General features: G+C 41.6%; 1 protein-coding gene and 1 long non-coding RNA gene across 2 annotated transcripts in view; one reads left to right on the top strand and one right to left on the bottom strand.

Annotated features, from left to right (window-relative positions):
- Positions 1-15275, top strand: part of LOC309700095 — a 436175-nt gene that overhangs the window by 384291 nt on the left and 36609 nt on the right. The window lies entirely within an intron of this gene.
- Positions 1-15275, bottom strand: part of pudp (pseudouridine 5'-phosphatase) — a 35146-nt gene that overhangs the window by 16452 nt on the left and 3419 nt on the right. Inside the window, exon 3 of the mRNA XM_082523488.1 lies at positions 14162-14391. Within this exon, the coding sequence (XP_082379614.1) occupies positions 14162-14391 (230 nt within the window). The remainder of the gene's footprint in view (positions 1-14161; positions 14392-15275) is intronic.

Below are 15275 nucleotides of genomic sequence, written 5' to 3'. Positions count from 1 at the left end.
GAGGTTTATGGACACTACTGCTAACCAGGTTTGATATGTAGGAGGACTTGGCCTCTTTAACGGCTTTCTGATAGGTTGAAAGAGAGTCTCTGAGGATATTAAAAGAAATGTGCAGCTTGTCCTTTTTCCATTTTCTCTCAGCACACCTACAGGTGCGCCTGAGAGCACGAACAGAGTCTGTAATCCAGGGTTCAGCGTGAGCTTTGGGACGGAGTGTTTTTAGGGGAGCGATGAGGTCCAAAATAGAAGTACATGTTGAGTTGAAAAGAGCAGTTAAATCTTCTGCACACAAGGAATCAATCCAGTCCACCGTGGAGAGCTCAGAGTTGCTAAAAGTAGCAGAAAACTGAGATGGTACATGGGTATTGATGATCCGGTGACGGCGTGAAGGAGGTTTAACTGCAGCATCAGAACAATGTGCAGTGGCAGAAAATAGAACAGGAAAATGATCGGAGATACACGCACTCTCACAAATTTCAGAGATGTGGATACCCAAGCCGTGAGACATGACAAGGTCCAAAGTGTGACCCTTCTCATGTGTGGAGCCAGACACACACTGAGTAAGGTTGAAGGAATCCAACAGTGAAACAAAGTCTCTAACCAGGGGTTTAGATGGACAGCACACATGAATATTCAGGTCACCAACAATAAGAAAATGATCTAAATCTACTGAAAGCCCTGAAAGGAATTCCCCAAACTCACTGATAAAGTCCTTGTTAAATTTGGGAGGACGATATACCACTGCAATCAGTAACGGAGTGGATGAGTTTAGTTTAAAAAGCTGTAGTTCAAAGCTGGAAAAAGAGGAAAAAGAAATCTGATGGCAGTCATAAACAGATTTAAAAACACAGGCGAGGCCTCCGCCTTTGCCAGAGGACCTGGGAGTGTTTAAAAAACAACAGCCTGGAGGAAGAAGCTCAGAGAAAGCCACAGTCTCACCAGCGCGTAACCAGGTCTCCGTCAGGAACATAAAATCCAAGTCGTAAGAAGAGAAAAAATCCTTGAGCAGAAACGTCTTATTGGAGAGGGATCGAGTGTTGATCAAAGCCATAGATAAGGTGAGATCAGTAGCTGTCATCGGGGTTGATATGCGGGTGAGTGGGCGTAGGTTAGAGTTTGTAGCACCAAATCTGCGGATCCGTGGCTGTAGGAGAGCTGATGACCGAGGACCCGGAACGGAAACAGCGAGCGACGGACCCGGAGAGTCACGCAGGAAGGGAGCAAACACCAGGCGTGGGCCGGAGATGGCAGAGAGTCGCCTACCAGAGGAGAACGCCGCCGCCGGCATGGCGAGGAGTGAGCCAGATGACCGAGGGAGGCGCGGGCCAAGAAGCGGGCCTACCGGTAAAGCCGGAGCAACAGCAGGCGGAGTTGGAGAGACGGTTTTCACCCAGGGTCCTCTGGGCTGGAGTGAGCCCCTCACCGCAGCAGAGTAGCAGAAACCCATCTGAGCGAGGGGAGGATCAGCCAGGCAGGAGAGTGATAGAAATGCCTTTGTGCGAGCCAGGAGACCACTTCGTTTCCCTCGTCTTCTCCAACGTTTTTTCCGGTGTAGCTTGGGAGGGAGGAACCAGGTGCGACGTAGGTAAGGTGGAATACCATCGAACAGTGGAGGCACACCGCTTGTTTGTCCATCAAAGACAGAGGACAAAGGTGCTGACACTGCTGAGTCTCGAATAATAAAGAGAGTTTGCCGGTCATAAGTCCGGAGCGAGTTGATTTCCACAGTTAAGGCAAAGAACAGCAAACAAAAAACCAAAAAACAGGAGGAGGAGTGACGGCGAGCCGAACATACTGGCGCCATCTCATGTTTATATCATCATGGTACGATATCCTTTGAGGAGCACTTTGAGGAGCGTGTGATAGTAAGACATATACAACATGACAGTGGTGTTAAAAACACGTGAAACAAGGTGACACACTTACATATAGATTACAAATAGATATATGAACGCGTTCCAGCAACATACAGGACCTATACGAGTGTGTGTGTTTGTATGCTGCCTGCAGTGGCGAGTGAATAAGTGACAGTGATAGATTGCCCATTGAATCTTTCAAATGATGATGAAGCCTAGAGCAATATGAGCCAAGGATGTTTACCATTTCATCATTTCTGTTAAGGAGAGCAGAAATAAAGCCAGTGCTGATGATGGACAGATACGCACAATGGCACACAAGACCAAGTGCAAATGCATGTTTTAGCATTGTGTCTCAAATGTCACACTGATTGGTCCAAAGGTCGATCCGAGGATCCTGCCTCCCTGAGGCCAAGTTTGAATGATTGTTTGGGTAAAAAACAACGTCGATGGCAGAAACAGCCTCCAAGGAAAATAACCATAATGTACATTTATGCAGTCTGACCACATTATTAAAATACAGGAAGCTGCTTGATAATCCTAATACAGTGCAGTGGGTATGGACATATCCCAAAAGACACACAGCAAGAGATCACAAGTAAACAAAGCGGCTTGAGGCGACTGTTGTTGATGCTGTACAAATTAATTAAACAACTTGAAATAGCAGAATGTTTTCCCCTCACAAACAAAACCTAAGGGTTCATTCATAGATCACTTCCAAACAACAGGAATATCCATACCTCATGATGGAAAAACTCCTCTTAACCTGACATGTATAACATGAGGTTATACACACACAATACGGTAACATTATGTTGAAGCACAGTACGTATCACTCCGAGAGGCTCCGCTTACGACAGCCGTAATGCTCCGACAATCCATCAAGCGGTGCGGCTTCGTAGTTTAGCAAAGTCGTACTGAAACATTTGACACAACCAGAGTTCATACATAAGGCACACGGGATTATAAGGGGCTCTGTCGACTTTCAGAAAAATCAAAGGATGATTTTAAGTGCGCCGTATTTTCCAAACAACACGGTAATAACGACGGCCCACTAGCATGCGCTGCCAAAAATGTTGTTGTGTATCTGACGGACGAAAGCTAAACCAGTTCCACACCACTGAAGTTGCAGCATTTTTACAAACCAGTTCTGGTTCATCGTTTCATTCAACGATCCGCTTTCGCCCTCCTCATTCTGCGTCGCCACCGTGTGCGTATGAAAACAAAGGCACTGCGCACGCGCGTTTTACCCATATTCTATTTTACCCATAACGTTGCCCAACATTATACCGGCATTACTGTATTGATATGGCCCAGCCCTAATGTTCATACTTCATACTTCATTTACATTTTGCATTTTTCAACTAAGGTAATGCATGCAGCGACGTAAACCAGCTACCTAAACTGTTGAGCCATGTGTTCTATTAACTTTAACTAGTAATTACTTTATGAATTTCTTCACAAATAAAATGTTACCAATTTGAAAAAACATATTGACAGCTTTCCAATTGGAATATGATTAAGAACAGCAGTTTTAATTGCTCTCCTCTCTTTATAACCCAGAAACAGCATTAGTGAAGGTCACCCATGACGTTCTCATGGCCTTTAACAGTGAAGTCATCCCTATGCTTGCCCTCAGTGCAACAGCAGTCAATACTGTTGGCCACAATATTTTACTACAGAGATTCAAACATGCCATGGGAATAACAGGAATCGTGCTGCAGTGCTTTGAAGTGTATATGTTTAATAGACTCCAGTTTGTATATCTAAATGGGAATGCCTCTCACGCAAAAGTTAGTTATGGAGTTGCACTGGGTTCTGTGTTACGAGCAGTACTCGTGCTTGCTTTAGGCAATATGATTAGAAAACAAATTTCATTGCTATGTAGCTTCATTTATCCACGAGGCCAGATGTTACAAATCAATTTAAACTGTAAATTAAGAAGATAAAGCATCAGAGAAAAAATCCACTTGACCCATGGCAACAAGGGGAGAACAAAAACTAGGAAGAATTTCTATTAAAATGCAGATCGTTACGATCATGGATTTGCATTCCTGTGTGAAGAGATCATGGCTGACAAGGTAAAATACAACTTAAAAACAAGGTCAGACAATATTTCAAATAAAAATATGAAATTATTATTTCACTGTTTTTCTGTTTGCCATTCAAAACTATTTCTTTTGATGTTTCACGCAGTAGTCATCATATATTTGTGCTGTAACAGTTTGCAGCTGTGTGTCTGAATGCTCTTCACTAACAAGTGGTATGAAAACCTTTGAATCCAAGTGTGCGTTCCTGCACGTGTCAGCGGTTAATGCCTTTCCCTGACCACTGTAACTGCAGGGAGCTCAGTGACTACAGACGCTGGCTTCATAAGCTAAGGATGTCTCACCTGTCAAACTTTCATAGGTTGAGTTTTATATTCAAAATCAATGTTTTAGAGAAACCATTTCGTTAAACTCGTTAAATGAACTGCTGATGTTTTCTGAACAGATGCCTGTTTTAAAGCATTTGAACCTTTTTTGTTTTTGTAGGCTGCTAGTTTATACTTTATTGTAGAGAGAGAAGATGTCATGGCCTTTTTGACTTAACAGAAAAGTATGGATGTGTAGAAGCAGTACTACAGTTTTATTGCAATCCTTCTGAAAGAGTAGGATTATGGGCATGACTGGGCATTAAAGTACCAGTTTAACAGGTTCTCTGTGAAACTGGTGTGCAAAAAAAGACACATTAATTAAGACAATTTTGAAAGCAGAGGACTTACTACTGTGCTGAATTTAAAGAGATTGCAAATGGGAAAGAAACGTCTTTGGACAGTCCACAGATTAAATCAAGAAACCATCACTAAGCAAACATGGGTGCCTGAAAATGTCAAAGCCACCCTTCCAGGGCAGGCTGGTGTATCCAGGTGTAGTTAAGCAAATCATGTATTATAATAGATAAGAGAAATGCAAAGGGCTGCGGCGTGGGCTCGGCCGTCACAGCACTTTACGCCATGAACTGACATAATATTTGTATTTTATTCCAAAAACTTACAATTTGATTATAGCAAGTAGAAAAAAACCATCTAAGCATGAGCACTGAAGTTTACTATGGACAGTGAAGGCATCACTATAACATCACACCTTCTCTATCAAAACACACTCATCTGTTTTATAAGTGAACCTGATCATGGGGCCAAGTCAAATTCAAACAAGAGACAAATAAATTACGTGATGAATGAACAGCTGGAAATCCACATCTTTCGCTCCTCACTGTGGATCACAGCGCTGATCCTTTATGTGAATCCCTGCAAAGCCCTGATGGTTTCTGAGGAGTGAAAGCCAATAAAAGTATGGAGGTGAGACTCCAATCATAGTTGCTGTGTTGTTGCAGCATCATTATCTACACATCCAAAGCTCCTCTGGCCAAAAGGGAATTCACCAAAGAACCGTACCTGACTCTCTTTTCTCAGACCAAGCCTTCCTAAAATCACACTGCACTGTTTGGTATCACAATAGCCAGGAAAATGTATGTTGTTTGGAAATTATTACAATGTACTTTAATGCAGTTGTACTTGTTATGTTTTATTACTTTTTATTTTCAGTTTGGGATTTATAAAGGGATTCGAACACAACACACGACGTTGATGAAAAGGAAAAGCCTCTATTCAATGGCCCGTCCAGATCAGCGTTGAGTAGAAGTAACAATTCACCCCAGTTCCAAACAATCTGGTCTCCAATGGGAAATGTAAATGAAACCATAATGAAATGATTTACAAATCTCATAGTCCCATATTTCTTTTGCAATAGAAAAAAAACGAGTATTTAATATTTAGACATTTTAATGTTTTATGATAAATATTAGCTCATTTTGAATTTGATGGCAACAATATGTCTCAAAAACTTTGAGGGGGGAAGGAAATGTTGTAAAAGGGAGTGGTAAAAGAAAGAAACAGCTGGGTTATAATATCACAAATGTCAACTAACATAATCATCCTGCTGCAACCAGGTTTCTGTAAGGCAGAGCAAATCAATCTGTTGATCAATTATTAAGTCATGTACTAACAGAGACTTGGAGGAGAGAGACCTAATATTTAATAATCCAGATTTCACTGTTTTACTCTTTGGTTCAGATGTGGATACTGTATTGTTCTTTCTTTGTGATTGTTTATGTTTAAGTTGTTTGTTGCTGGTTTTTAGTTTGTTTTTGTCTGTTTGGGAGCTGACACAGTCTCTATGGAGATGGGTTTTTGGGGGGGTAGCAGGAGGAGAGAAGCTGCAGAGAGGCGTGTAAGACTGCAGCTCTGCTTCCTGGTCCCAACTCTGGATAGTCATATTTTGGGGGGTTTAATAAATTTGTCCATATTTCTAGAAATGAGAGCTGCTCCATCCAAAGTGGGATGGATGCCGTCTCTCCTAACAAGACCAGGTTTCCTCCAGAAGGTTTGCCAATTATCTATGAAGCCCACATCGTTTCTGGGACACCACTCAGACAGCCAGCAGTTTAAGGAGAACATGCGGCTAAACATGTCACTCCTGGTCTGATTGGGGAGGGGACCAGAGAAAACTACAGAGTCCCACATTGTTTTAGCAAAGTTGCACACCGATTCAATATTGATTTTAGTGACCTCCGATTGGCGTAACCGGGTGTCATTACTGCCGACGTGAATTATGATCTTACTGAATTTACGTTTACCCTTAGCCAGCAGTTTTAAATTTCCCTCAATGTCGCCTGCTCTGGCCCCTGGAAGACAACTGACTATGGTTGCCGGTGTCTCTAGCTTCACATGTCTGAGAACAGAATCACCAATTACCAGAGTTTGACCCCCGGCGGGTGTGTCGCCGAGTGTAGTCTTCATTTAGCCCAGAATGGCTAAATGAAGCAATCCCATCCAACTAGCAGCCAATAGCCTGTCTCAGCACAACACGAAAGCTCGCGTCAGCCTGACTTCAAGAACCTCAAGGGCGAACCCATCCAAGCTTTTTAGTAGATACACCCAGGGTATCAATTTGAGCTTCCTATGTCACCTCGTTCTTCAGTTACCACATTCACAAACTTAGGTGTCCACGCCACCCGCCCGTTAGCCCAACGTTGTCACCACAGTACTCCATCAGCTTGACCAACCAGGGAAAGACCGTGCTGGGAAAAAGCATCTGACTGATTTTGTTTTTGCTTTCAGCACATTTTCCAAGCGTATCAATCAAAATTGTAATATTCTGTTTTGTTTTGAATTTTAAAGACAATCTGAGTAAATACAAAATGCTGTTTAATTGATCAAGAGGAAAATCTAACCTGCGTAGTGCAATGTGCAAAAGCATTCTCCCTGTTTATTTTATTTATTTATTTTTAACGTTCTGTGATGTTTACCTGTTGCTAAACAGACAGGAACTCATATAAGCAGCATTCTACTCAATCTAAGAACTCTACCCACGTTCATTCACCCAATCACACATTCATACAGTGCTTTTATCTAACATTCTTACATATACTCACACTCTGTTGATCATATCATGAATAAATAAATCAGAATATTGTTTTTACATGTCATATTTCACACTGGGAGATGAATTAAAGTAAAGGATGAAAGACGGCTGCAGTGAGAAACACACAGACTGAATTACAAGTGAGTTCTCGGAGCATCAGTTGTGTTACCTGTCACCCACTGACAGGTAACACAACTGTGGAACACATGGGATGTCGTACTGAGCAAGAATGTGCCATTTGGCTAATATAGTATGTGCTGCCTTCATTCCTCTGCAATCACACTTCATCCTGTCTGCCTAATATTTTAAATCAGGGGTGTGCAGCTCCAGTCCTGCAGCTTTTAGACGCATCCCTACTCCAACACAGCTGAATCCGATGGTTGGATTCCCTCCTCAGCAGCCATCACGTTTGGCCTGATAACAAACCATTCATTAGATTCAGGTGTGTCGGAACAAGGATGCATCTACACTGTACACGGTTTTTGCTTTTCTATGTTTTCAGAAATAATCTTTGTAGTAAAAATGAAAAGTGAACACAAAAGCTGATAAAGTGGCCTCAGAATGTCAGAAAGTCAGTAGTTTATTTAGTCGCTTATTCGTCACTGATTGTTCTTTTAAAGATTTTTACACCAGGGATGAGACAATACTGCTAAGGACTGACACTAAAAGACAAAACATGCATGTATGATGTACAGATGGCTGACAAAGGAACGACCAACATGTTGGAGCCCTACAGTGATGGCTCTGTTACGCTGCGTGGTTCTTTTCGCTGGTGTAGTTTGCAGCAACCTGTCTCCTTAAAGAAAGGATATCGTCAAATCAACAGAAGTTTTATTTCTGAGCGATAACCTGTAAATAAACATTTCTACCTGGGAACCTGAACACTGATCCAAAGATCTAATGTTACCTCAGGGAAATCTGTCCATCTTCAGTTTAACTGAAGGGTGAAGAAAAGCATCATAATCAAGCTTGGATAAGTAGTGGGTCCAAGTCCATGACACTTCAGTTCAATGTAATTACATTTTTTTATAGACCACCAAATCTTTCGCTTCAAGGCATGTGCAGAGAAGACAGCCCTTATTTATTCTTTTAACAGGTTTTCTTGGAGCTGTGTTCAGGCTTCACTATTGCTCTACAGCAGGATGAAAACACGATCGGAGCATTTCTCCAGGAAAAGTGTTCAACTACAGGGTAACAAAGACCTTCTTTATCCTTGTGAGACGGTGCAGATCAGTTGTTGTTCTCTTCACCCTGATGGCGTTTCGCTTCAATCTCACCGATACAAAAATCCACCTGACCAGCGCAACCAGAATCTACAACCCCAAAAAGAGGAGGCTGGATGACACGCACACTGTTGAATCAACAGTAAAATCTACAATGCTTTGGGACTGCACGCTCTGACTGCAGAAACAATGAGCACTTAGCAATTTAAAAATGACCTTGCTACTGGAGCACATTTTCATGCCACCCTTCTACAGAGAACGATGTGCTGGTATAACGGGTGAACGCTAAGCTTTGCCAAAGTAGTAATGAACCAACTATCCAGATAAAAAAGTTTATGTCTTAACTGAACCCGGTCTGATTATCTGGATGACAAAGCCTCCCCTGAACGATTAATAATTTTCTATCTGTGTGAGCTAAACTAGCTCACGTTCACGTTTCATCAGCTTGCGGCTGCCGAGCACACCTTTGGTAACATCTCCTGTTTCATCAGCCGTGTTACTTCACAGCTGTGAAAAATGTTTCTGTTTCCATCGAAAACAGAGCGCAGCTTTTTCTTTTACTTTGGTGACCTCAGACACGACACCACATTACTCAGCTGTGAGCTACAGTGTTCACCGTGAGGGGGCGTGAGGCTTTCTCTGCCTCCGGTGTTGGGAATATCCCATTAAACTCCACTGTAGGACATGTTTTAAAAATCATTCTGAACAGGACTACAGCTTTTTTACTCCCATATTGAAACAGTGAGAACAGTTACCCACCACGTTACTGACTAAACATTATATGCCTATAACTCTATATGAGGAACTAGACCGTTGTCCTTTATCTAGCATGTGTCTCAGAGGATTGGAAACACATACAACAGCTGATAAACCAAATGTCTATATTACCAAGTCCGTATCTGTCCACGTGTTTGATAGAGATCTTGCTTTTTGTCCGATTTTCCCATTTTACAGCGCCCTAAAAGGAACGTGCTTTTTCCATCAGAGCTGAGAGGAGGGCAGAAAGAGCTGATAATTGGATGCGTGCTATTACCATACCGCTGCTTCTTGTGTTTACCTCCTACTCTCTCCCTCTGTCTCATGTCTCTGCCGCTAACCCCTCCTCTCCTCTGTCACGGAGTGGGAGCCAGGGAGTGACGCATCATCATTCGTTATTCCACTGAACACTCTGTCGATTCCCCTCTGAGCCGCAGTTTCATATCTCATCAAGAAAAATGCCAGCTCTAACAGTGGCTGGCTCCAGATTAAAAAAATCAGGTGCACCATGCCACAGGCAGGCCTATTTGCAGCAAAATGCTTTAAAGGGAGAAGAGTTAGCGATGCATCTATTGGAAGCCACAAATTTCCCTTTAAAATTAGACCGTAAATTATTGCTACCTTTCTGAAAGGTTTCTGTTTTGTCTACACTGTAGTTTTCATATTATCCACAACCTAATTATAAATGTAGGGTGTGTTGTTAAAATGGCTGCGACGTTTTACTAAAGCTAAGAGTTATACCTTCATGGATGATGCACCTGCAGAACGTGAACATCTGATGTGTGACGTGGAAAACTAGTTTACAACCTCCGTTTACACACAAGTGCTAATAAATAAGTGTCTTACTTCAGCACGTGAATAGCCAATTAGACTGGCAAACTACACATTTCCTAAATAAATATTGTATAATTTATGGAATAAGCACATTTCATTAATTTACTGCATCATTTCTTCTTCTGCAGCAACTTCTGGAAACTGTTTACTCCTTGCAGTGGGAATGTGTGAGGCTCCTATTGGAATAAAGCAAAGACAAAAGCAATGCAACTAGATATCACTGTTCAGTGAAAACTGGGTCATGAGGAGAAATGCTGATTAAATAAAAGCAGGAAACGATATGATTTGCAGAGTGAAACAACACAAACACTGTTAACACTTATGCCGGGCACAGCTGCGGGTTTGAAATTCTGTCTGACAACATAAGATAAAAACTTTTGATGAAGGCAATAAAGCTGCCACATTAATCCAAAGTAATTCTGTTTTATTTTTAATATAAATCATGTCAGAAACGGTGACGTCAAGTAATAAACTGTAACACAAAAGTGATTGCATCAAAATACATTTCAAAACCAAATCAGGCAACAGCAGCCAATGTGCAGCCACGTCTGGATCGCACATGTAATCGGCTACATGTGTCCGAATGAGAGTCGTGTGCCTTTGAGATGATTCGGGGCTTTAATGCCCTCCATCCTGGAGGCGTCTACACGGTGACCATAGTGCTCTGGTACAATCACTCAAAGGAGCGTGGCACGCTCATTTTACATGTTGCCTATTCCATCCCCATCAGCTATTTTTAGAACTGGTTGAATAACAATGTCACTGACTCACTGCTAGAAGTTTGTTATTTACTCTCCACTTTCCTCCTACCTGCTGCCAACGTTGCTGCAAACGTAACACAAACTAAATGCTCACAGCAAAGCTCTTGTTGACGTTCATTATCAATACACTATTCATCTCTTCTACACAAATCAACAACGCGAACATGATAAAAACACTGCATGTAATTTTGACCCCATTTACTCTCAAACTGACACAGACTGACACTCATTGCTGGCTTATTGCAACTGACTGCAAACAGTTGCAGACCTGGTTCATTCTTCAAAGCAGGGAGCAACAACATCACAAGCTGATTGCACACCACAGTTGTAAAATCTTCATATATATAAACTACAGGACATGTATGCACACAGTTCAGGTTTTCATAGTAGAATATGTAGCGGAAGTGAGTGGTTACAAGTGGCTACAGGTTACAGTAGCCAACCAACAAATGCATAAAGTGCACCCACATTTCACTTCACAGAATGAAAATGTTTGTTTTGTTGTTGCTTTCGTTTCATTTGCACTTTTCATGTTTCCAAGCCAACGGTGTCATTTATTGGTCATTTCTATAAAGCCAGGAAAATCATTCAAATGGAGAATTATTTGCATTAGTGTTGAATGTGATGAGTAATGCGTGTGGGCATCTGTTAATAAGAAATATTTCACATAAAAGATTCTTTCCACATTAAAATGCAGTAACCTCTTCAGGCTTTATGTTCCAAGGATATGTTGCCAGTTCAACGTTTGTTCCTGGCTGTCCTGACCAAAAGTGAAGACAGTAAATGTGCTAGTTGAAGGCAGGGCTTAGAAAAGGGCAACATCCTTGGTCTGATTCACGACAGTCAAAGCAAAAATCTGAATAAAATCCATTCACAAGCAAAGGACAACTCCGTTTAGACTCAGCTTTAAAGTGTAGCAGCAGAATTACCACTGAGTATCCTCGCGTACAGCATGGGAGCGATTTTAGAAGAAACAAGTGAAGAACAGCATCGTGCAGATGCTGACAAAGGGTAGTAATTTCAACATGATAAATGAAAACTTGTGACAGAAATCTAGATGCTATTACACAGCCTCCCCAACCAGGAAATTCAACCCAGCAAAAAAGACAAGACTCCTGTTTCCACAGGGAAAAACTGAAGTAAACTAAAAGTTGGAAGAGCATTTCCTCAGTGCTGAAAGCTCCAGGGTTCAAAGGTGACATTCAGCTCGCATTACTTCCATCCAGTCAGCAGTTACAGAGTCCAGTATTCTGGGTAAGTCTTTGTAATAGGGTTTTTGTTCCATATGGACTCCGTGTGTAAAGGCCTGGCATGTTCCTGCATCTCTGAATGTGTTGGAGTGATTGTTTTGGCTGTGGTCACCTCTCTGATCAAGGTTCCACCTCTGGTGGCTCCTGGTACTCCAACACCTCTTCTATTTTACAGAGGTGACTGTGTCTCTGGGACCAGTCAAAGCAGTAGGAACAGTCTCTGTCTATTTGTCCAAAACCAGTGCTAATCAGAGAGGAGACACAGAACCATCTGATTGGTCGAGTTAGCTAATACAAACAGCAAAAGCCTTCATGTAACCTCGAGGTTATCTGCTACTCCAGCAGTGTCTGTAAGTCAATGCACGCTTCAGCTGAGCACATATTCTGTGATCATTATCATGCGCCTTTCTGAGAAGGATTAAAAATGCTTCTTAGGTTTACTCTCCAAGATAAATTTTTATGAATATGTACGTAATATTGTACCTACATGAAATGAAGGGTTCATAGCTACAATGAACATCCCTGAACACATATTGAATCGGTGTAATAATCAGCAGCAGATTTAACGTGTGGTCTAGAGTGAGAGTGTTATCATAAAGTAGGTCAGCTCTCACTGTTATTTGGTTCTTTTAGGGAGATATTTGGCAGCTATTTTTGACTGACTCAACGCTGCAAATGGCTTCCAGAGTGCCTGAAAATATATCTTAAACAGCCCATGAACCCTGAAAGCTTCCCACTTTTGATCAAAGTGCTGCAGAAGATGTGTGTGCCTGTCAGTGCAGAGAGCGGCTGACATTAGGTCCTGTCTGCATTACTGCAAATGGAACACATTAGCTGCAAATAAAAAGGCTGACACACTGGCAGTTAAATACAACTAGATAAAAGACTCACATTGTGTGACTTACTGTTGACTGCAGTTCTACTGCAGTACTGAAGATGCATCTTTCATCTCTGGGATCATATTTTCTACATATGACTTTCATCCAGTGTGTGGAATCAGCTCAGCGTTAGTGGACTGTGCTGAGCACACACGTCCTGTGCCAACGTCTCCTCAGTAGCACCATTCATTTTTAGCATTTTTCAACTCAATTGAATTTAACTGTATTTACACGGCACCGAATCACAACAGCAGTGTCCTCACACAAAGGTGTTGCAGGAAGGAGGCTTGAAAATATCAGTTCTCCCTGTTTCAGCATTTGATGTGATCCTTTGTAAATTCTTTTTGCAAAGCAGCCCAACAGTGGTTTCTGTTGATAACCACTGTGGTTTCTGTTGATAACCACTGTTTATTCATTTATTTATTTCGTTTGTCTCTCAGTTTGAATTTGAGAACTTGCAGTACAGGAAATCCTCTGATGTGACGACGTTTCAGTGGATTGTTCTCGCTCGTTACCGTGTTCTACATCCTGAAATAACTCTTTATGAGATACAAAGATATTTGTGCCAGAAGAAGAAACATCTTTAAAGATCATTAAAGAGAAGAATAGCGAGTTAGTGAGTATCAGTGCCTGTCTGTGTGTTTTCAGTGTATTAGCAGCACTGCGGACACACACACACACAGACACACACACACACACACACACACACACACACACAGACACACACACACACACACACACACTATATAAACGCACTGGATCAAACATTTCGAGGCAAAGCAGACAAGAATGTTTTTCTAACTGTAAAGATTTTGTTCCACCTGCTGATAATAAATATCGTTCACCTGCACACAAAAATCATCTCATTAATAGAAAATCATGTTGCTATTATCTATTACATGAAAATCTAAGACAACTAAAAATTATAATAAGAGGACAAAAAAAACTATTTTTTGAAACATTGTTTTAATATTAATTATTTTAAATAATATTTCACTATCTAATTATAAACGTAAAGAACTTTTGGTTCCTATTTTTGAAGAGTTTTGTGAAAAAACAAAAACAAATGTTACAAAATAGATTTTTGTTACTTTGATCTCGAATGCTGCGAATGACGAACAGACGGTGCACTCCTCACCTTCTCCGGAGGAGCTGGGGGATTGAACCGGCCGGCACACACCAGGAAGGAGTCCGGCTGAGGTTTGCCATTCTTCACATCTGGATCGTCACCCAGGACAATGTGATCAAAGACAGCGAAGAACTCTTTGTGTTGACTCGTCTTCAATTTGAACGTCACGCCGGCTGAGCTGGTTGCCACTGCAGTGGGGATTTTGTGCTTCTGCAGATGACGCACAAGTTTCTCCACACCTGGTGGTACATGCGTTGCAGAATTAGTCTTAATGTAGGAATAATATACTGGTTCACCAATTTACAGGATAACATTAAAACATTAATTAACAAAGTGTTTTGTTAATTAAGAAATATTCCCAACATGTATTCCCCTGCAGAGCATAACAGTCATTTTTTCTTTTTAAGTTTGAAATTTGGACTTCAGGTTGTGCAGGGGAAGAAATGTGTCTGTTTGATGGTTACTGAGTGGTGATTTAATGCGTTTCACATGGATAATTTTTACCTGTGACCTATAAAAAGTGCTGCCTTCAAGAGCACATGAATTTATTTATACTGTTTTCCAGTTACTGAGAGATGTTTCCTGCCCCCTGATGTCATATACAGGGATGCAACAGGGACAGACGCTGATGTGGAAATATTCAGAGACCTTGTTGGACGAAGCAGTGTGGTGCTGACTGTCACAGTGAGCTTCAAAGGCAGGTGTAACCAGGCCCTCTGCATCCCAACATTAACAGTTATTCTGATTGTTTTTCTATTCCTTCAGAATTTTCCGATTGCTCCTCGTCTCCTGCTCTGGGATGTCGCACTCGAGCTTCAGCTCAAGTGCATCAACTATAATCATAGACGAGGTTCCTAACAAGACACAACGAACTGAGGGTGCACGTGACGCAACATCAGCTAAACAGCTTGTAAGAAAGATGGTTTTTCATGAAGTTCCCAACATTTCACTCAGAAAAGCTTTTAACACCATGTTTTTGTTGCTAGTTGAATCTGTGCTAGGAGGTGGCGGTGAAGGAGTACTACAGGAGTACAACTGGAGTACTACAGGAGTACTACAGGAGTACAACTGGAGTACTACAGGAGTACTACAGGAGTACAACTGGAGTACTACAGGAGTACTA

This window comes from Aulonocara stuartgranti, assembly GCF_965226115.1.
Source record: "Aulonocara stuartgranti genome assembly, chromosome: 23".
In the NCBI taxonomy this organism is placed as follows: domain Eukaryota; kingdom Metazoa; phylum Chordata; class Actinopteri; order Cichliformes; family Cichlidae; genus Aulonocara; species Aulonocara stuartgranti.
This window is presented reverse-complemented; position numbering and strand designations above follow the sequence as displayed.